Raw genomic sequence first — 23,877 nt, 5'->3', positions numbered from 1 at the left:
TTCCACATTATAGGGATTCTATGATTTTATAATCAATTCTGACAGGGATGAGTAAATTAGCAGGACTTGGGTGCAATACCATCCTATCGAATGACATGCTCATACCATCTCCAATCTTGCCATCACTGGAAGCAAAACATTCCAGCCACTGTATTGAGGATTAGCAATGCAGTGCAGCTTTAGTCTTCTTTTAGAATTCACGACACTCTTGACCAGACTGTGTGCGCACATGTAAAGCAAGGTCATTATTCCAATTATCCTCCCATTGTATACAAGATGCTGCACAACTACCAGATCACCTCAATATGTGGCTGGCTAATCTCTATGAAACAAATCAAATGCATATTTAGAACAAATGCAACCTCAGAGCTCTCTCTTCTAATCAGGCAACATTATAGACAGATTTACATTAAGCGCTATACATACGATCGAGTCCTGTGAAGCTGAACATTCCAATCTGCTGAGTGAGATGGTCCCATGTGCCTGGTGTCCCCAGTTTCTGCAGCTTCTCCTTCAACTGTACTCTCATCAGTAAAATACGGTCAGCCATGGTCTTCACATTACCTTTCCTAGGGAGGGGATGGTGGGAAGAAGAAATAGCAGGAAAAGAATATTAGTAAGTAATTTATTACAGTGGACCAGCTCTCTGATATGGTAACAATCGCAGAAAGTTCAAGGTATGATTTCAAATTCTTGCTAAGCAGAGTTAGTTGCTTTCAATTATAGTGGAGAGAAGTGCTAACAATTAATGTTGGTATCCTACATTGAAAGGTCTCCATATTACTTTCAGCTCATACATTTCCAGTGAAACGCAGTAGTGAGCATTAGCATGAACTGTGCTTAGCTAATATATACCTGCAAGATTATCACAATTCAAACTAGTAACAAGCATGATAAACAGGATTACAAATTTCCTCGGGTTGTTGTGTACCTCTGGAAGTGCACACTTGCTGTAATAAGGGTAACCAGTTTGGAAGTGAAATTTACAAGTCATGTTTGTGCATGGAACAGGAGAGGGAAGCAACAATAGGTAGCAATTAGTGCAAGAATTTATACAAAGACTTGCCTCAGAATAAACTTAATATTGAGAATACAAAAGGACCTGGCGGGAAATCAGAGAAACAGCAAAAGCAAAAACAAAGTATGGCATAAATATACAACTATAAATGAGTAGAGAATGATATATTTTTAAAAAACACATGGTAAAAATCTGCATTGTTGTGAAAGAAATTAAGCAAAGCTGCTTCACTGGCACTGATAAATACTAATCAGAATGCATCAAGTATGCCATGACAATCAAAAACACCAGGGCTAAGTACATGACAGCTCACATCATAAGACGAAGGGAAGCAAAATTGAAACCAGCACAAGTGAGTCCAATCATTCAGGGTCCTTGAGTCTCTTGTTACGTATTTTTTAAACAGGCCAAATTTGCTTTCAACTAGAGAGGACCAAGTAGCACAGCTGGATACTCTGTACTGACCTTATAGCTTGATGTCTGACCTATCATAGGATTTAATATATAGTTTGGAAAGGGCAAGTTCTCTCCAGGTTGAACATATGATATATTAGAAAATGCTTCAATTGTGGCCTTTTTCACATTTCAGTTTTACCATTCCACCATTGGTTATTGCACCTTTAGATGAACAGTACCGAACCATTTAGAGGAGGCCAGGGCTGAGTGGTATTATCACTGGACTAATAATAACCAGAACCTAGTAACGTTCAGGGGACTTGGATTCGAAACCTGCCAAAGCAGATGGTGGAATCTGAATTCAATACAAATCTGGAATTAAGAATCTCACGATGACCAAGAAACCATCTTCAATTGTTGGAAAAACCCACCTGATTCAACAATGGCCTTTAGGGAAGGAAACTGCTATCCTTATCTGGTCTGGACTACATGTGAATCCAGACCAACAGCAATATGGTTGACTTTTAACAGCCAGTAGAGATGGGCAATGATGCCCTTATCCCATGAATGATTAAAACAAAATTGTAATTCCCTTCCTCAACAGTTCTGCCCCGCTATCTTTCTTTATTCCATTAAAAGGTACATTTTCTACAAATATTTAGACCAGAGAGCTGTCCATAATACTCTAAGTATGGTCTAAAGAGCAAGGAGATGAAGATGAACTTGAAAATGGCATTTGTCCTCTTGAATGCCTCAATGGAACAAGCTTCCCCACACTTCCAAGCAGTTCATTCCAGAGCCAAACCACACATGTAAAAAAGTCTTTCTCACTTTGTTAAACTTCAAATGTGAATGCATCAGAGAGAGTGCAGAAAAGATTTACAAGAATCATTCAACTGTTAAAACACTTCATAATGAGGACAGATTGGAAAAATTGAGACTTGAAGAGATTCCTTGGAGAAAAGAAGGTTAAGAAAGACAGATTTCATGAAGGTTTCTAAATTGTGGCGCGGGGAGGTGGGGGAGTGGGCTGGATACAGTAGTTCAAAGAAACTGTTTCCACCTGTAAAAGGATCAAGAACAAGAGGGCAGAAATTTGAAGTGATTTACAAAGGAAGCAAATGGAAGGTGAGAAAGATTTTTACACATGAATGGTTTGGGTCTGGAATGAACTGCCTGAAAGTCTGGTGGAGGCTTGTTCCACTGAGGCATTCAAGAGAACGTGGATGATTATTTAAAATGGTAATAATCTGTAAGGGTATGGGCAGAAATGTAAGAGAAAGGTACTAAATCATGATGCTCATTTGGAGAAGTGGTGCAGACACATTGAGCTAAATGGCCTCCTTCAGTGTCATAAGAATTCTGTAATACTGTGCTGTTCCAGCAGAAAAGTTTGAGCTGGCTGGGACTCATCTCTAAAAACGGCCAAGAGTTGATCCTATAGAGATTAATGGATATCAAAATATTTGTCAGAATAATTGTAGAAAATATGTTTCCAGATAGGTTAAGTCTAAAACTAGAGATCAGAAATATAAGATAGGCATTAACCCAAGAAAAAGATCTTTACAAGAATAGTTTCAGGTATGAAAAACTTCAGTCATGAGGATAAGTTGAAGAGGCAGAAACTGACATTTGATTGAGTCTAGATCAGACAGTCTACAATTGTACTGGAAATATGATAACTAGTTTTCTTAATTTATTTCTTTACTGCATAGCTTCAAAAGGAACATACACAGAAAACTGTCAAAACTCCAGCTCTGAAGAAATCATAGTAAACTTTCTTTCCCCACAGATTTTTAAAAACTTCATTCAAGATATGTGCCAGCAATTATTGCCCATCCCTAGATGCCCCTGAGATGGTAGTGAGTTGCTTTCTTGAACTGCTATAGTGTATTTGCTATATATACATCTACAATGCTTATAGGGAAGGGGTTCCAGGATATTGACCCAGCAACAGTGAAGGAATATCAATATTTCCAACACAAGATGATGAATAGTTTAAGAGAAGAATTCGAGTTGTGACAGCTATAGCCCTTGCTCTTCCAGATGGTAGTAGCCATGAATTTGGAAGGTGCTGTCTAAGCATCCTAGATGAAACTTGCAGTTCAACCTGTAGAAGGTCTACCCTACTCTTTAGTATTGGTAGTGAAGGAAGAGAATGTCTGTAGATGTGGTTTGTCGTGGATGCTGTCAAGTTTCTAAAGTGTTGCAGGAGTGAATAAAATTGGCTAAAGACTGGCATTGTGATGTTGAAAACCTATAGAGAAAATCTAGTTTGCTCAGCAATTCTGGCTGAAGATTGTTACAAATGCTTCAGCCTTACCTTTTGCACTGATGTTCTGGGCTCACCCATCATTGTGCACTGTGTTATTTGTACAGCCTCCTCCTGGAGCAAGTTGTTTAATTGTCTAACTGCAAATAAGACTGGATACGGCAGACCTTAGTTCCAATATGTTGACTGTGGAATAGCTTATTTGTATCTATCACTTGTTGCTTATACTGTTTGACGTGTATGTCATCCAGCACTGAACCTTCACCAGACTGAAATCTCATTTTTAGGTATGCCTAATGCTGATCATGGCATGTCCTCCTGCACTCTTTCATTAAACTAGGTACTGTCAGACCTGCTAAGTATTTAAAGCACATTCTGTTTTTAATTTAGAATTCCCTGAGTTGATTTAGTTATCCAAAGTTCATGTAAAAAATTGAACATTCTACTCTCCACCACAGTATGCATTTAGATCTACTGTAAAATTATTCTACGAACTAAGGGTTTAGTAACCACTTCCCTTATGGGTACGATGTACAGAGGGATTTTGATTATCCTCTCTCGTTGGGGGTCGGGGGTGGCGGGCTGACGGGGCGTCAAGATTGGTCGGGATTGGGGAGAGGGTGGGGCCTGATGGGGGCTCACACGCAGTGTGCTACTGCCCAGTCTCCTGAACGGTGAGCAGATTTAGCAAGTGCTTGCTGTGTCAAACCCATTGAACTGATGGAGAGATTGCTTCAGCAATGGTGCAGGTCCCTTAAACACAAGTGTGTGTCTGTTCAAAAACAAACTCTGAGACAGAGAGAGGGAGCAAAGCAGGCAGAGAAAGGAAAAAAAAAACTTCAGAAAACTCTGAGCTCCAGAGGAGAGGCATCGAATCAATTAACCAAATAATCAATTATCTGAACAAAATACTGTCCGCTCATCTCGTTCGGATAGTTGAGGTTTCTCTGTATATTCCATTACTCCTATCAGTTAGCAGAACAGCAAAATTTTAGATATACTTGGACTTAAAATTTATTTTTTCAAAACAGCTGATGCATACTTTGTTTTGCTCGAGAGAATTAAGAGACATTTGTTAAGTCAGCAACTTCTCACCATTCAGCCAAGAGCTGTGGGTTACTCAGAGTCCTGGTGACAACTAGAGCCCCATGAGCCGGTGGATTTGACCAGATAGTCCGGGCTATCTTCTCCATTTGAGAGCGAATCCTTGTCACATTGTCAGTGTCCTTGGCCACAATGCACAAGTTCCCAACTCGTTCATCTAAAAGTAAGGGAAGAGGGAAAGCTAAGAAATGCATCATTTTCTAACATTGCACCACAAGTTTCTAGTGTCTAAGACAAATTTATCAGGGGTTAAAGTAATCATGGTTGTAGAAGCTTTTCTTCATTTGTCCAGCCTATTACAAATGATACAACACCATAGCCAAACACCAAGCATGCATAACAAAATTCAAGATTCTGTTATGCGGATAAGTCAACACTAACAGTAAATGTCTGAATTATCGAGTAGGCTCTGAGCATCCTCACTAGGAGTACGAGGTTGCAAAATACAATGTTTCTGATTGAGCAATTATTTAAACCCAACACTTGTTTCGAATGGTAAATCTTATAAAATTATGGAAACAGAAATTGTAATGCAGGACTTCCATAGTACAATTTCTTTTGGATAATGGAATACTATTGCTGCAACTAATTTTTAAAACTTAGCAGCAATTCTGACCTTGCCAATGATAATCACATCCTAAAAATGAACAAAAGAATCTCTTTTTCTAAAGTGCAGAAATCCTAAAACACCACAGAAGCATGAAACCAGACACCAAGTGAAAGGAAAATGTGGTGTAGAGGTTAAAAAAATGATTAATCACAAGTATGACCTGAAGGGAAGTGGTGAAGTAGAACAGAATGGAAAGAAAAACATCCCTCAAAATAAGACTAAAGTGTTGAAAGTACAACTAATTGAGGCTATACAAACAATTCTGGAATTTGAAAAAGAGTGTTTGAGGGTGTATAGACAGTGCAAAGAATTCATTGATATGGGACAGCTAAAATTACAAATGCATTTAGACATGATGAAAATATAGTCAAATATATTATATCTACTGTTTTGTCTCTTTATTTACCTCCTCAAAGAGCTATAATCCACTTTTCAGTCATGTCTTCCCCTTAATGAAGCTTCGCTGACTCTGCTTGATTACATCATGTATCTCTAATTTTTTTTTTAATTTGTGTAGAATGGGGGCATCGCTGGGTGGCCAACATTTATTGCCCATCCCTAACTGCCCTTGAGAAGATGGTGATGAGCTGCCATCTTGAACTGCTGCAATCCGTCTGCTGTGGGTTGACCCACAATGCCATTAGGGATAGAATTCCAGGGTTTTGACCAAGCAACAATAGAAGAATGGCGATATATTTCAAAGTCAGGATGGGGTGTGGCTTGGAGGTTAACTTGCAGGTGGTAGTGTTCACATGTATCTGCTGACCTTGTCTTTCAAGATGGAAATTACTTGGAAGATGTTGTCTCAGGAACTTTGGTGAATTTTTGCAGTGCATCTTGTAGATAGTATACACTGCTGCTCAGCATCAGTGTTGGAGAGTGGATGCTTGTGGATGTAGTGCCAATCAAACAGGCTTTGTGTCAATGTTGCTGGTGCTGCACTCATCCACACAAATGGGGAGTATTGCATCACATTCTTGATTTGTGCCTTGTAGATGGTGGACAGGTTTTGGGAAGTCAGGAGGTGAGCTACTCAGCACAGTACACCTAGCCTCTGACCTGTTCTTGTAGCTACTGTGTTTATGTGGTGAATGAGGTGAATTTCTGATCAATGGTAATCTCTAGGATGTTGATAGTAGGAGATTCACCATTAAGTGTCATGGGGCAGTGGTTAGATTGTCTCTTATTGGTGATGGTCATAGTCTGGCATTTGTGTACAGCAAATGTTACTTACCTTGTGTCAACCCAAGCTTAGATATGATCCGCTCTTACTGCATTTGGACATGGACTGCTTCAGTATCTGAGTCATCGCAAATGATGCTGAACATTGTACAATCATCAGCAAATATCACCCTTCTGAACTTATGATGGAGGGAAGGTCATTGATGAAGATGGTTGGGCCGAGGACACGAACTTAAAGAACTCCTGCAGAGATGCCCTGGAGCCGAGATGACTGACCTCCAACAACCACAACCATCTTCCTATGTGTCAGGTATGACTCTAACCACCAGATAGTTTGTCCCCTGATACCCACTGATTCCAGTTTTGCTAGGGCTCCTTGATGTCACTCTGTCAACTGCAGCCTTGATGTCAAGGGTTGTCACCCTCACCTCTGGAATTCAGTTTTGTCCATGTTTGAACCAAGGCTGTACTGAAGTCAGGAGCTGAGTGGCCCTGGCAGAACCATAATTGAGTGTCACTGAGCAGATGCTGCTTGATAGCACTATTGATGACATGTTCCATCACTTTATTGATGATTTGAGAGTAGACAGATGGGGCAATAATTGGCTGGGCTGGATTCATCCAGCTTTTCATGTAAATGTTCTATTATATGATAGAGGCATAGAGTTCTATAAGATGGAAACAGACCCTTCCATCCAACTTGTCCATGCATAAATTAATCTAGTGCTATTTGTCAACATTTGACTCATATCTGTCTAAGACTTCCTCTTCATGTACCAATCAAGATGCCTTTTAAATGCTGTAATTGTACCAGCCTTCACCACTTCCTCTGGCAGCTTATTCCATGTATGCACCACACTCAGCATGAAAACATTGCCCCTTAGGTCCCGTGTCTATCTTTCGCCTCTCACCTTAAACTTATGCCCTCTAGTTTTGGACTCCCCTACCCTGAGAAAAAGACCTTTACTGTTCACCCTATCCATGCACCTCATGATTTACAAATCTCTATCTTTTATAACAGACTGTAACATCTTTCCCATGATAGATATTGAGTTTTTCTCAGTTACCTTGTGTTTCCTTCCCTTATTTAATATGGTAAACTGTCCCATTTGACCTCAACATCCATTCTCCATGCTGAAAGCCACTCATTTTAGGCCCAAGCTCTAAAACAGTGCTGAAAATACAAATCAATCCAATGAAAAAAAAATCAAAAATACTACATGCAAACAATCTAAATGAAGTTGAGAATATTTTGTCACTCTTAACGGTCTCACTCGTGTGGTTAAATTCCCATTAGTGAGTACAAATATTCACTTTAAGCCATTTTGGAAATTTAGCAGAATCCAGCAAAATACAAACTTTCCTTAATATGAGACCTCAAATTCCCCCAGCTGATCCAATTCTACTTGGTCACAGCAATTACTCTGTGCCCTTATACTTAAGGGTGAGAACGTGGTTACATTGTACAACTCCTCATTATAAAACAACAGACTATCCAACTCATTGGAAACACCATTTCTAGTATTTAAAAATTGAAATCTCATACTTCAAGTTGTTTTGCTGGGTTGACTCAGAATGTGATGGATTTTATTTTAAGGATTCAAAAATTGTTAAGCTGCAGCCAAAATTCCTACTGAACTACATCTCATCAAGTATATAGTGCAGTTTTGGAATGAGAAGCAGATGTAAAATCACACTGATTATTCAAAAGGAAAGAATAAAAGAGCAAGAACAGCTGGACCTATTGAGATTGTACACTCATTTTCTGAGGCATATAGTGCAAATCAGCTGTGGTCAAGAGAGGGCAATAACATTCAAGTGGATATTTCAATTGTCATAAATGTTGGTATTAAAATACCATTGGTGATGAAAAGACTTACAGGATGTCTTGACTAATATCCAATCCTTAACCAACATTCCAAAAATAAACTTAACTGGTCATTTGATTTTATGTGCGATTCCACTTCTCATAAATTTGGTGCCACATTATCTCTCAACCACCAACCAGAATCTGATAAGCTTAATGAAAAAAGTTCCCGTTCACAGCACATGAAAAGCCCTGAAACATGTCAGCTCACCTGCTACATACACTAAAAGCATTCAGTTTTCATTCAAACACTGCTATGGATTGTTCCAACTGTTCAATATAGCAATCAACTGTACACATCAAGAATATTACACAAATTCTATCTGGAGACGGTTAATCTAAGATTACAGCAGAGAATGAATGCCAACTCACTCTCACTGAGGAACCAAACTGGGACAGTGGTCATTCAGTCTGCGTTGACAAACTGATTATTACTAGGAGATTGGTTTAATTGTTATATGACCAAAGTCATCCAAAACATGACTGCCCAAATTTTAAATTGCATCGTCTCTTTCATCCATTTTAATAACCTACATTGATTTCTAGTTAAGCAATGCTGATTTTAAAATGCTCATATTTATTTTCAAATTCAAATTCACTCATAACCCACTGTTGCCCTATTCTATAATCTACTCCTGCCGCACAATTCTCCAAGATGTAAGTCATCGAAGCTGAGCCCCTTGAGCACCCCAGATTTTAACTGCTCTACCATCAATGGCTCTGCGTCAAGCTTCTAAGGTTTGAAATACTGGAAATCATGCACTACCCTTCTACCTTTAAGATTGTCATTAAAACATGTCTCCATTCAGATCCATAAATCACAATGGGCTCAATGTCAAAGTTTGCTCATTATGTTCCCATGAAGAACCTTCAGATACTTTGTTTGGAAGGCACATGTAACAAATTGTTGTATGTAGTTTATACTGAAATGTTAATCTCCCTGCACAAGGATGCTTTGGATACAAACCCATGGAATTTTATAAGGTTTGGTAGCATCTGTGGAGAGAAAGGAGTGTTAACATTTTGAGTCACCAGATTCAAAACTTTAACTCTATTTCTTCCTACAGATACTGGTAGATCTGCTGAGTTTCGTTCGCAATTTCTGATTTTGTTTAAGATCTCCAATATTTGCAGTTTTTCGTTTAATTATATTGCTGAATTTTTTAAGGTGCTTTCCATGTAACAATTGGTTGGTTGCAGTCCAACACCCCCTTTCAGGGAATTATTTTCTTGAGCAGGCTGATTATCAAATAAGATCAAATTGGCTCCTATGCATGAGAAGAAGCAACCAGAGATGCCAGTTGGTTGGGACAGGCCAAGTTGATATGGATGCCAAGCAGAGCTTTCCTTCGGCAGTATCTGTTTTTATTCATTCATGGGATGCGGGCTTCGCTGGCCGGCCAGCATTCATTGCCTGTCTCTTTTGAGAAGTTGGTATTGACCTGTCTTTTTGTACCACTACAGTCCACATCCTGTAGGTAGATCCACAATGCCACTAAGGAGAAAATTCCAGGTTTTTGCAACAGTGAAGGACTGGTGATATATTTCCAAGTCAGGATTGAGAGCAACTTGGAGGATAACATGCAGGTGGTGATTTCCCTTTATCTGCTGTCCTTATTATTCTGGATGGAAGTGGTTGTGGGTTTGGAAAGTGCTGTCTGAGGATCTATGTGCAATGTATTTTGTAGATGGTGGAAGGAGTGGATGCTTGTGAATGTGATGTCAATCAACTGGGCTGTTTTGTTCCAGATGGTGTCAAGCTTCTTGTGGTGATGAAGCTGCATCCCTGTGGGGAGAATTCCATCACTGACTTGTATCATGTAGATGATAGACAGGCTTTGGGGAGTCAGGAGCTGAGTTATTCACTGCAGTATTCTTAGTCCTGATCTGATCTTGCAGCCAAATATTTGTGACAAGTCCAGTTGAGTTTCTGGTCAATAGCAACCCTAAGAATGTTGATAGTGAGGGAATCAGTGACAGTAACATGGCTGAATGTCAAGGAGTGGTGGTTAGAGTGGTGATAGTCAATGACTGGCATTTGTGTGGCACAGATGTTGCTTGCCATTTGTCAGCCCAAGCTGAATATTTTCCAGATCTTGTTGCACTGGAACATGGACCTGAGGTGCGAATGGTACTAAACGTTGTGCGATCCTCAGCAAACATCCCCACTTCTGATCTATTGATAGAGAGAAGGTCATTGACGAAGCACCTGAAGATGGTTGAGTGTAGGATACTATCCTGAGGAACTCCTGCAGAGATGTCCTGGAGCGGAGATGACTGAACTCCAACAACCATGACCATCTTCCTGTGAGCCCTTCAACCAGCAGAATTCATCTCCTAATATCCGATTCCAGTTTTGCTCAGACTGCTTGATGCCACATTCAATCAAATATAGCTTAGACATCAAAGGCTGTCACTATCCCCTCACCTCTGGAAGTCAGCTCTTTTGTCCATGTTTAAACAAAGGCTGTGATGAGGTCAGGAGTTAAGTGGCCCTGGTGGAACCCACCTGGACATCACTGAGCAGGTCATAAATTAGATCTCCTCATTCAACTGCTGTACAGAGACCAACATCCAGAGAGCAGGGACAAAGACCAGCACTGGGGGCATGCCTACCTCTTGACACATGGTGGTTTGGAAATGAAATATTATGCTGTTGCTTTTTGTCATTTTCAGATTATGTCACTTTGTCTTTGTGCCACCTACAAAGAGTCACAGAGATGTACATCATCGAAACAGACCCTTTGGTCCAACACGTCCATGCTGACCATGCTGAATTAGATATCCTAAACTAATTTAGTCCCATTGGTCAGCACTTGCCCCATATCCCTCTAAACACTTCCTATTCATATATCTATGCTGATGCCTTTTATGTGATGTTTATACAAATCTCAGCCTTGCAAGTTAGAGGTTAGAAACTGTCATTTACAAAAGTGGACTCTAGTTCAAAAGATCAAAGCAGACCTTTTGATATACAAAATTTAGCATTATACACTGATTTATTTTCATCCACATTGAATAGATGTATTCCACAAACTGACATTTTTTAAAAATTAATTTCAAAGTGTTTACCTTTTTGAAACTGTGACTTTCAATGCTCATCAAAGTTAATTTTCACCAAGTCTTTTCAATGCGGAGGGCGAAGGTCCGAGTAAAACATTTCAATGGCAGTTTTTCTCTAGTCATTTTCAGTGTCACCCATTGCCAATTTTCAAATAATATATTTAAAAACTCAATGATTTTAAAGCCGGGTTACTCATAGACGGAGAACTGGACATCTTTTTTCAAAGCACAGATTTTTCTTGCTAATGTTGTTAAATATATCAATGACTACTATAGGAGTTAATGAAAGCAACACATGAGCTCTACTATGTTACCCTCTGAAAATACAATGATATTCAAATTCATTTTAGCACAAAATTGAAGCCTAACCCAACGAGCAATTTAAATTGCATTTTGGATACAATTTTCTAATTGCTCCCAAAGTGGAAACAATGTGCATAAATCTCAGTTATCTGCAACTGTGGCAAAGTAAAATGTTGCTTAAAACGAATAACTAATAAAACCGCCATTACAGAGGACCATAGGACTGCTCTCTCATTAGAGAAAAGATGTCTCGTGGTGGTTTAAGTTGAGGGTCACCATGACTCAGGCAAAGGCTGAAGTTGAGAAAGCAGGAAGTCCATGCTGACCCCAGCTGGTAAAGGAATTGAATCGGCATTGTTGGCATCACTCTGCATTGCAAACTAGCCACCCAGCCAACTAAGCTAATGTTTACAGAATCTGTTTGGAAAAGAAAATTTCCAGCATATTTTCAAAAAACACACCAGTTGTTTATTCAGGTCCCAATGGAACAAAATCAAAACCAAAACACAAGCTTTTTTTTCTGAGCATCACATGCCCCTGAGCAAAAGCTTTCATCTATTTTAGGAAAGAAACAGGTGTAAATTATTACCCATCTGAGTGCAAGTGCTACATCCTATGCACTTGCACTCAGTGCCTGCCACCTTCTGGCCTTTTAACAGTACTGCATAGACAAGTTGCTAAAGGACATCATAGAGTATCAGTACACAAGACATTATGCTTGTCAGATGCAATCAATCCTGTTCTCTCTCCTGATTGCCTTGCAATTTGTATTCCCTTCAAATTATTTATCCACTGTCCTTTTCAAGTCCCTATCCCTTAACATTGTGAACATATCTTAAATTTTCCCTGAATCTTTTCTTTTCTTAAAGAGGACAGTCCAAGTTTCACCAGCCTCTTCAACTTAGAGAGACCCAGTGGGCGGCACGGTGGCACAGTGGTTAGCACTGCTGCCTCACAGTGCCAGAGACCCGGGTTCATTTCCCGCCTCGGGCAACTGACTATGTGGAGTTTGCACATTCTCCCCGTGTCTGTGTGGGTTTCCTCCGGGTGCTCCGGTTTCCTCCCACAGTCACAAAGATGTGCAGGTTAGGTGAATTGGCTATTCTAAATTGCCCATAGTGTTAGGTAAAGGGGTAAATGTAGGGGAATGGGTGGGTTGCGCTTCGGCGGGTCGGTGTGGACTTTCCACACTGTGAGTAATCTAATCTAATCTAGAGGTATGTAGAACATTACACTACAGTACAACCCCATTGGCCGTCAACGTTGCGGTGACCTGAGGAACCAATCTGAAGCCCATCTATCCTATACTATGCCATTTTCATCCATATGTCTTTCCAATTACCATTTAAATGCCCTTAAAGTTGGCAAGTCTACTACAGTTGCAGGCTGTACGTTCCATGCAGCTACTACTCTGAGTAAAGAAAATACCTCTGACATCCATCTTACTTGAATCATCGCTCAATTTAAAGCTATGACCTCTTGTGCTAGCCATCACCAATTGAGGAAATAGGCTCTCACTCCCCATCTAACCCTCTGATTATCTTATATGTCTCAAGTCACCTCTCAACCTTCTTTCTAACGAAAACAGCCTTAAGTTCCTCAGCGTTTCTTCTAAGACATCCTAGTGAATCTCCTCTGAACCCTTTCCAAAGCTTCCACATCCTTCTGATAATGCGGTAACCAAAACTGTATGCAAACTCCAAATGTGGCCTTACCAGAGTTTTGTACAGTTACAGCATGACCTCGTGGTTCCAAAACTCAATCCTTCTACCCATAAAAACTAACACACCGTATGCCTTCTTAACAACCCTATCAACCAGGATGGCAACTTTCAGGGATCTATGTACATAGACACAGAGATCTCTTTGCTCATCTACACTACCAAGAATCTTACCATTAGCCCAGTATTTTTTGTTCCTGATGCCCCTTCCAAAGTGAATCAACTCAGACTTTTCCACATTAAACTCCATTTGCCACAGCTCGGCCCAGCTCTGCAGTTTAAGTGTGTCCCTCTGTAACCTGCAACATCCTTCAGCACCATCCATAACTCCACCGACCTTAGTATCATCCGCAAATTTACTAACCCATCCTCTTAAGTCCTCAAGTAGGTTATTTATAAAAATGATAAACAGCTGCGGCCCCAAAACAGATTCTTGCAGTACACCACTAGTAACTGAACTCTAGGATGAACATTTCCTGTCAACCACCATCCTCGGTCTTCTTTCAGCTGGATAATGTCTGATCGAAACCACTACATCACCCTCAATCCCATGGCTCTGTATTCTGTGCAATAACCTACCGTGGGGAACCTTATCAAATGCCTTACTGCAAAGGTATAGGCACATAGTTCCTTGAAAGTGACATCACAGATAGACAGGGTGGTGAAGAAGGTGTTCGGCATGCTTGCCTTCATCAGTCAGAACACTGAGTACAGGAATTGGAGTGTCACGTAACAGCTGTCAAGGATATTGGTAATGCCACACTGCGTACAATTCCGGTCACCCTGTTACAGGAAGGCTGTTATTAAACTGGAAAGGGTGTAAAAAAATTTACAAGGATGTTAACCTACTGGAAAGTTCATGTTATAGGGAGAGACTGGATAGACTGGGTCTTTATTCCTTGGAGAGTAGGAGGCTGAGAGATGACCTTCTAGATGTTTATAAGGTGATGAGGGGCATATATAAAGGTGAACAGTCAAAGTCCTTTCCCCAGGATAGGGAAGTTCAAACCTAGGGGCATAGGTTTAAGGTGAGAGGGAAGAGATTTAAAAGGACCTGAGGGGCAACATTTTCACACAGAGGGAGGTACGTTATTGGAACGAGCTGACAGAGGAAATGACAGAGGTGGGTACAATTACAACATTTAAAAGATACTTGGATGGGTACATGGATCGGAAATGTTTAGAGGGATATGGGCCAAAGGCAAGAAAATGGGACTACTTCAGTTTAGGAAACTGGTCAGAATGGAGGAGTTGAACTGAAGGGCCTGTTTCTGTGCTGTGTAACTCTGACCCTAAGCGAAGTCATTTGTCTCCCACATTATCTAGCAAATGCTTAATTATGACAAGGACAGCCATCACTTGAGAAAAAAGTAAGGTTGCAAAACTGCCAAAGAATTTGATAAACTTGAGCAGTAATGGTCCCACCTTGCACCCAGGAGTCTTTCAGCTTCATCCTTTTTCTTCTTCTTGGTTTTGGCATCACCTTTAAGAGTGCTTGCCCTGAACAGATTTCTCTCCTACCCAACAGTCCTGATATCAGTAAAGAAGCAGACTATTTAATTGAGGCTCAGAAATTAAATGATCCCTGGCCTAACAGAACAATCTCTGACTCAAAACAACTTGCTGGGAAAGTGTGAGGTTATACAGAGATGTATTGCCGAGGCTGTATAAGACCCTGGTCAGACTGCACATGGAATACTGAGCAGTTTTGGGCCCTATATCACAGGATGGATTTGCTGGTCTTGGAGGGGGCCCAGAAGAGGTTTACAAGAATGACCCCAGGAATGAAGGGTTTGTGACAGAAGGAGCAGTTGAGGACTCTGGGTCTGTACTCCATGGTGAGTTTAGAGGTGAGAGGATCTCATTGAAACTTATAGAATATGGACAGCCTGGATGGAGTGAACATGGAGAAGATTCATCCACTAGTAGGACAAACTAGGACCGGAGGGCGCAACCTCAGGGTAAATGGCCTACTCTTTAGAATTGAGATGAGGAGGAACCTCTTCAGCCAGAGAGTGGTTGATCTGTGGAATTCATTGCCACAGAAGACTGTGAGGCAATGTCATGAGTGTATAGATATGTTCTAGATTAGTAAGGGGATCAAAAGTTATGGGAAGAAAACCGAAGAATGGAGTTGAGAAACGTATCAGTTCATGATCAAATGGCAGAGCAGATTCAGTAGGCTCAACTGTCTAATTCTACTCCTATATCTTGTGGTCTTATAAAAAAAGTCAAGGGCGATTTTTTTCTGCTAAAAAGTTCTTATACATGTACACATGATACAAATATTTGAATTATGAAATAATTTGCAATGCTTTTAAGATTTTCTTTAAGAAAAACGATGAATAGTTCAGTCATTGAGTCAAATATTTCCTTCCTAATTCGTTTCTCCCGACAGTAGCTCATGTCAATTTTCTAACCAAGCACAGGATATTAAGTGATGGGCAGTTGGCAACATCGCACTTTTAATACATTATTGCTTTAAGCTTTTTATTTCCTCATTCACCTGAAGTACGTCCTTAATGCCACTGAGGTGGCGGCAGTGAGCTGCCTTCTTGAACTGATGCCGACCAGGTGGTGTAGTGTTTGAAGGTTGAGCAGATTTATATATGTCATCCAACCAAAAACAACTCAAAACAAAAGGAAAGAAACAGTAGTCATCATCCTTCCTTACGAAATGCAGAAGAGTTAGCTCCAGGTCATTGGGGAGAAGTGCTCACTCCTTTAGCTATGGATTTACTTTTAAAAAGATATTTTGTCATGGAAGATGTGGAGAGGGGATTTAAAGCAGAAGATAAATAAAATATTACAAGCAAGCAACATTGAGCACTATGCACGGTTGACAATAACTCATGTCCTGGGAAATGACTCATTTGCAGATACAAGCAGGACTTCACAAATCTTGCAGCATTCTGCAAATAAAAGTCTTTTGAGTTACACAAAGATTTAGATTATACCTGTTCTCCATTTTTCTTTAACCTCACTACTTAATAAAGTCATTGGATGACTTCAAGCAATCCTCTCTACTTCTGGGTCTCAACATGGCTCCCCCTGGAGGTTACAACTGACAGATGCAAAAAATCTGATCATGATCATAACAGGGCACAGCAAAAATCAAAAAAGTAGCTGAGCGCACTTAAAATGCCAAGAGAAATCAATGAACCTAAGCACTTATCAAAAGCAGGCCCAAATTTGCTACAACTGGGAACAACTACAGCTTAGTTTAAAGGCCCATGTCCAACTATACTTATTCAGGCTCGCCTAGAAATGTCAAACTACTTAGAGCTCTCTCACCTTTATTAGGTTTGTGCATCAGAATGTGCCATCTATGTTTATACATAGGTTATGTATCATATAAAAAGGTTAGAATTCTCAAGTTGTTTGGAGGTATATGTGATATCCGTAGGTATTGTTGCTATTTTGCCGCTCGGTTCCTCTCAAGCATTTGATGCCTTAAGGATCTAAAAATTGACAGGAAACTATTACTTACTGTATAGTCCAAAATTTTTAGAAAAAGATTGTGCACAGAAGAGCTCGAACCCCTGGCTCACGAAGTAACGAACAGCCCAAGCATCTTTATCCAGGTCACCAGATGCAAAGCCCTGATAGGCTGCATCGAAGAATGGAAAAAGGGACCTCTTCTGTAAACAAATATAAAAGTATATTCATGAGAATGCAGAGAACATAGAAACAAAAGGAAAAAAATTACTTCTAGCTCACAGTCATAATTCAGGTGACCATATTTTCAGCTGTTTCAGCAAGTTTACCAACAGATTTAGTTTGCTCTTTGTCCCTGCACAGTCCTAAGTGGACAACAAATGTTGATTGAGTCTGTAACAGACAGTTCACGCAAAACATCACAATCAAAAATGGTGATTAAATGATGCCAGTATTATGCCAAAGTGAAAGTTGTTAAGGGACAGGTCAGTTCACGAGTTTACCAAGGATGGTGCTGGGAGACATCATCAGTGAAGTGCAGCTGTTCCTAAGGGATATTGCCAACTTTCTGCTAAGAGTTTATTGAATAATGGCCCACTATGCCATTATTATAAATTGATACAGGTAGTGCAGGATTTCCAAAGGTATTGAGATTTACACATCTGTTCCTGAACAGAGAAAAATACAACAGAAATAGGATTGAGAGAGTTTTCTGACAGCAAACAATTACTATGTGTTATCATCACTCATCTGTAACTATTCATACGAGTGAAGGAATCTTGCAGTTGCAGTCCCTTATTCGCTGCTACACCATGGGCCATGCGACCCTCCCTCGTCACCCCATCCACACACTAACACATTTCATCAAGCTAGCAATCTGCAAAATCAATGCATCTGATAAAAATTTCTGTATTTCCACTGAAATCTTTGCTAGAAGCCCCACTAAAGGTTTGATATTAATAAAATTGTTTGATTAGGTGTGAGTTTCTAAACAATGATAACAGTACAATTATTGAATAACCAATTCAAGTCTGAAAAAAAAGTATTATATTAGCAGAACAGCATTTAAAATCTAGTTGATTACAATGGAAACATTTTTTGAAGTCTGTTTGTGATATTTCAGCTTTTACCTGAACCCAAGTATGTATCCCAAACTTTACGTTTCTCTGGGTAAAAATGTTTAAAAATGATTGGAAGAGCTCAGTAGGTCAGGCATCACCTGGATAGAAACTACGTTAATGTTTGAGTCCACATGACTTCTTCAGAACATTCAGAAGGAGTCACATCACATATGAAACTTAACCTCTATTCCTCACTTCACAGACGCTACCAGACTCCATGGAGTTACTGATGACTAAAGGGTGCCATATGACGCAAGTCTCTTTTTTTAATGTACAAGTGAATATTATCTCAAATGTACTAGGCAATGGAGTGTGCAATCAAAAGGTACTCTGTCCTACCTCTCAACAACCATTTCAGATCCTATTCAGTTCAGAAGATAGGTCCAATACATTATGAAGCATGCTGGAAATTTTTATTCTACACTTTTGATAACAGGCTAGTAACTAATATATTCCTGTTGAGATTCTGAACACTGCATGACAACCACATAAGATGATTAGATTAGATTACTTACAGTGTGGAAACTGGCCTTTTGGCCCAACAAGTCCACACTGACCCGCCGGAGAGCAATCCACCCAGACCCATTCCCCTGCATTTACCCCTTCACCTAACACTATGGACAATTTAGCATGGCCAATTCACCTAACTTGCACATTTTTTGGACTGTGGGAGGAAACCGGAGCACCAGGAGGAAACCCACGCAGACACAGGAAGAATGTGCAAACTCCACACAGTCAGAACTGAACCCAGGTCTCTGGAGCTGTGAGGCAGCAGAACTAAACACTGTGCCACGGTGCCGCCCATGTTAAAGTTCAGTCCAGTTCAACTGAAAGATTTCAGGCTGGGTGCAAAATATGTATTTGTAAAGTAACTATTTGTAAATCAAAATGTATTCTTATACCAAACGCTCAGAAATGAGAAACAAAGATATTACAATGCGAAGTTCACAGCTATGAAATTTTTAGAGGTATGGGACTATTTTTGACAACCTTTCATTTCTTACATTATGATTTGACAAACAGAATTTAATCAGTGCATGACATGTTGAAGATAAAATGCTATTCGAGTTATTTTAGACATTATTTATTCAAATGATTAAAGCCATTAAATTCAATATTCCTCACATCAATTTCAAATGCACAGACACAAAGATATCCAAATGAGTGGTAATAGTATCCAGTTGATTTTGTGACTATAAAACAGCTCTTACTGCACCTTCATGACCTCAGCAATCTTCTTCCATTCCTCTGGTGTTGGGTCCGTACCAGTCGGATTGTGTGCACACGCATGCAGCACAAAAATGGAAAATTCCGGAGCATTCTAGTGGTGAAGAGAAAAAGCAACCATTAAATATTCATAACAAAAACAGAAATTGCTTAAAAAGCCCAACAAGTCTGGCAGCATCTGTGAAGCGATATCAGAGTTAACATTTCAGGTCTAGGGCCCTTCCTCAGAACCGGAATGTTAGCTCTGGTTTCTCTTCACAGATGCTGCCAGATCTGTTTTTTCAGCAACTTCCACTTTTGTTTCTGATTTACAGCATCCACAGTCCTTTTAGTCTTTAAAATAAAATCCTGTTAGGTTACTAACATCTGTGCTAACTGATTTACTCGATTCCCCAGACCTCTTCACCCGAACTCTCCATATAATCAACAGTATTCTAAACTTTCCTCAGTCAACTCTCTTGACTCAAGGTGCTCAATCTCCAATCTAAGACCATGTGATCCCCAAGTTCAGTAACAGCATCAAAAACTTCAGCTGTCTTTGCATGATATTTGAAACCAACTCTACACTCAATTGTGAGGGTAGAGGGAAAGGATACCACAGAACTTTTCAAAAAGAGGGCAGTTCTCCAAGCCAGTATTTACTTCTCGTTCAATATCTAAAACAGATAAACTTATCATTCCTGTTTGTGGGAACTTGATCTCTGCTTTATTTCCTACACTGCAAAAATAAGTATACTTCAAAGCTACTTGACAAGCTACTTTGCAAAATTCGGAGATCATTTAATGTGCTGAATAAAGGAAAGTTATTTTTAATTCTGGTTTGAATTTCAGTGATCTCAAAGTTAGGATGAAACACTTTTTTATCATTGCCATTTAATTGATGGAACAATAATTTGAATGCCAAGACTTAAACTACTTCTGTTCCTCTCGATCTACACGCCTAAACAGTTCACAAGGGCAAAAGGTTTGTTCAACCCGACTTGAGATTATTTCCTGGGAAAACTGTCATCATTGGTACACAGTTGCCAACTGCTCATTGTGGGAAAATCCATGATGTCTTTGTGTCATGTGTTGTGACAGTATTTTTGTAAAGAACCTGTAGCAGATTAGCTTTTGTGATATATTGCTATCCTTAGCATTCCACATTTGTCAACAAAGCAGTCCGTAGAAATTCAACCATTCCAAGCAGATCAGAGTGTGCAATTCCCATTAAGAACCAAACATTTTATTATTGCCTGCTACATAGAAATTAAAGGGTTTTTTTTCTCATTTACTGCCACCATCTCCTAGTCAGGAGTGGTATTAGAATATAAATCCACAGGTACCACATCCACAGATAGCATCCAGTATTTTATTCATACTTCACACAAGACCTTAGGTATTGTACAATGAGTTGTATAAATGCAAAGTGGCATCACTATTCAGCATGCTGTGTGCTGCTGCAGTGTTCTGAATGGGGAGCAGACTTTAAAAACTCCGAGCCCCTGAAGAAAGGCATTTAATCGATTAATCAAATAATCGATTATCCGAACGGAATAGTGCCCACCCATCTCATTCGGATAACCATATATAGGTTTTGTCATATATAGTACTTGAAAGAGCAAAATAGCCAAGTGTTCCACTAAACATATTTCAGAAAATGGCCAAAACTAAAAATATATTTTACAAAATATACCTCCATGTCTTCCAGAAGCCCTTGTAGATGGAGGCCACGCTTGGCTGGGTCCCAGTAACGATAGTTACGTATGTCAGTAAATCCTGCAGCACCAAATACGCCATTGTGGTTGGCTATAACAAAATATTCACAATGTAATTAAACAATGGCATTCAAACCTTAAAGCTGATGCATGTGAAGATAATGAAGAGCAATGCCTCTGCAAAGGAGAATTGTGGAGTTGACATGTTATTTGCTTTGGTTTTCCTGACTCTTGGTTTGCATGCTCCATTAGTTTTTCACTTTGAAAGAGAAGGAGATTAAATTTGTCATGAGACAGAGTTTAACACGTGCTATTTAGTAAAAGTGAAACTGTTCCATAAATACAATGACAAATGGATATTCTGACAATATTGGACAAGGGAAATTCCATCTCCATCACTTCAATAAAAATGAACGCTTTTCAGTCAGTATCAACTCTGGAAATCCTGCATCTTCTACTCAGACAGTGCTCTGGAATATGATCAATGAGGTGAATGCCGATATTGAACTGCTTATGAAATGGAAATGGTAGCAGTTATGGCACCCACAGGTTGTGGTCTGGCGCCAATGTGAGTGACCACAAAGATGGTAATTGTAAAAACTCAACGGGTTCACCAATTAGAAATGTTCCATCCGGCCTCATGACTCACTAGTGGCTGCAGGCACTCAAGACCTGGTTACTCCTTAACACTCCATTAAATTTGAAAAGAGCAAATTATTGCACACGAGACTTGCAGGATAAATAGAAAGACATAAACCCAATCTTGCTAATTCTCCAAGAAGTAAGGCTGAAATAACAGTTAACGGAAGGGATTACTTGCATTACAAAATTCATCTCAAAGGCACAGGATTAAAAGAAGGATTGCAGAAATATCCAACAGTAAATTAAAGAGTTTAATACAAAGTTTAATTTGCTAATAGGTAAAATGATAAAAAGAATTGCAAATGTAATCATAATTATTGAAGAAAGCTCTACTTTTAGTGTATCTTGCTGTCATGTTATACTTTGAAACAGACTGAATGAAGGAGAGGAATTGATATCTGCTTAGAATTCTTACCATAGTAAGAGGAATCTTTCATAATATTTGGTATCAAGAAGGAACACAAGAGATTACACTTAACCCTCACTTTCAAAGACTTTCAATGAGATCATTGTGTGATCTCAAGGACACAAAGAATTGAGAGCTTAGAATTGTTTGAGACCAGTCATTTATCATAACCTAATTCATACAATGTGACAGACATTCACTTGCTCAATTTAGTAGCTACAGAATTTCCCAAGATTTTCTCAGCATCCTAATCACCAACAAAGCAAATGACAACTTAACTCGGAACACAGTTGTCAACAAACCTGTGAATGCATTTCACTCTTTGTTGGGGTTTAGTTCCACAAGGTTTAAATGTTTATAAATCAAAGCAAGTGTCAAGAAGTACCAGACAACATAGGGTGTTTCACTGTCGATCCCAACACTTCTTCTCATTGTATGCCCATACAGTGGGACTCATAAATGATCAAAAGAAGGAATTAAAGCTGAGTTTTGTCTAAACTTGAGCTGATCAAATGCAGTGCTCCCACCACTGAATGTATTCACCAATTCAAAAAAGAACAAAAATCAAAAACAGTGTGCTGTTTCAAAGTATTACCCTCCTTTCGTTGGTTTCCTTGCCACACACACCACAATTGCTGAAAGGGTAAAACATAATGTCTGCTTCCAGGCCACCATTAATGCTACACTTACACTATCTCTTTGGGGTCATTTGCAAGACAGTGGATATTTCCTGCATGGTAGGAAGCCATGTTCACCAGTTCGCAACCTCTTCACAAAGGCATGATTGAAACTGGGGACAGCAGGGTAAGTAATCAAAGCTACTGATCAGATCTGCACTCTGCAGGGTCTCAGACTCCAAAGTACTTATTCACAAAGTCTCCTTTAGCTTGCCGATGAATCAATTTCTATTACTTCATAACTGTGTAGACAAATTCAGGATTAAAAAAAGGTTAACAGTTTATACAATAAAAAAAGAAACTGACTCAGCATCTCACAATAAAATAAAATGGGTCAGCACATTGATCTTTCATCATTGAAATCATATTTAGCACAAATAGATGGAATGTTAATGTCTTCTCAAGACACTGAAACAGATTTTGACTCAGTCATTCAATTCCTGACGTGTACAGGTTCTTAACACAAAATTGTACACAGGAGGAAGTGAGGACTGCAGTGATAACTTATCTCCTCAGGCCTTGACACCGTCCTGTCCCCCTTGGTCAAGGATCACCCTGCATACATTCTGTACACCACCTACACTCTCTACCTCCTCCATGACTTTCGGGTCCCTGGCCCCCAGTACCACATCTTAACCATGGATATCCAATCCCTGTATAATCTATTTGCCATGACAAAACACTCCATTTCTTCCTCTCCCTCCGACCCAACCAGTACACTTAGACTGGCACACTCATTCGATTCGCTGAACTGGTCTCCACCCTCAACAATTTCTCCCTCCAATCCTCTTACTTCCTTCAGGCCAAAGGGTAGCCACGGGCACCTGCATGGGCCCCAGCCATACCTGCCTCTCTATCGGGTACATGGAACAATCCATCTTCCGTCGTTACATCGGCACCATTAGATTAGATTAGATTCCCTACAGTGTGAGTACAGGCCCTTCGGCCCAACAAGTCCACAGCGACCCTCCAAAGAGCAACCCATTCAGACCCATTTCCCTCTGACTAATGCACCTGACACTATGGGCAATTTAACATGGTCAATCCACCTAATCTGCACATCTTTGGACTGTGGGAGGAAACCGGAGCACTCGGAGGAAACCCATGCAGACATAGGGAGAATGTGCAAACTGC

The 23,877-nt window shown here is 39.8% G+C and overlaps 1 protein-coding gene across 1 annotated transcript in view; it reads right to left on the bottom strand.

The window, feature by feature from the left end:
* got1 (glutamic-oxaloacetic transaminase 1, soluble) overlaps nucleotides 1–23,877 on the bottom strand; it is a 54,921-nt gene that overhangs the window by 11,844 nt on the left and 19,200 nt on the right. Inside the window, exons 4-8 of the mRNA XM_060842240.1 lie at nucleotides 20,997–21,109; nucleotides 19,311–19,415; nucleotides 17,026–17,176; nucleotides 4,782–4,947; nucleotides 427–569 (exon numbers count right to left, since the gene is read on the bottom strand). Of these exons, the coding sequence (XP_060698223.1) occupies nucleotides 427–569; nucleotides 4,782–4,947; nucleotides 17,026–17,176; nucleotides 19,311–19,415; nucleotides 20,997–21,109 (678 nt within the window). The remainder of the gene's footprint in view (nucleotides 1–426; nucleotides 570–4,781; nucleotides 4,948–17,025; nucleotides 17,177–19,310; nucleotides 19,416–20,996; nucleotides 21,110–23,877) is intronic.

The sequence above is a fragment of the Hemiscyllium ocellatum genome, chromosome 22 (genome assembly GCF_020745735.1).
Source record: "Hemiscyllium ocellatum isolate sHemOce1 chromosome 22, sHemOce1.pat.X.cur, whole genome shotgun sequence".
NCBI classification, from domain to species: Eukaryota; Metazoa; Chordata; class Chondrichthyes; order Orectolobiformes; family Hemiscylliidae; genus Hemiscyllium; species Hemiscyllium ocellatum.
This window is presented reverse-complemented; position numbering and strand designations above follow the sequence as displayed.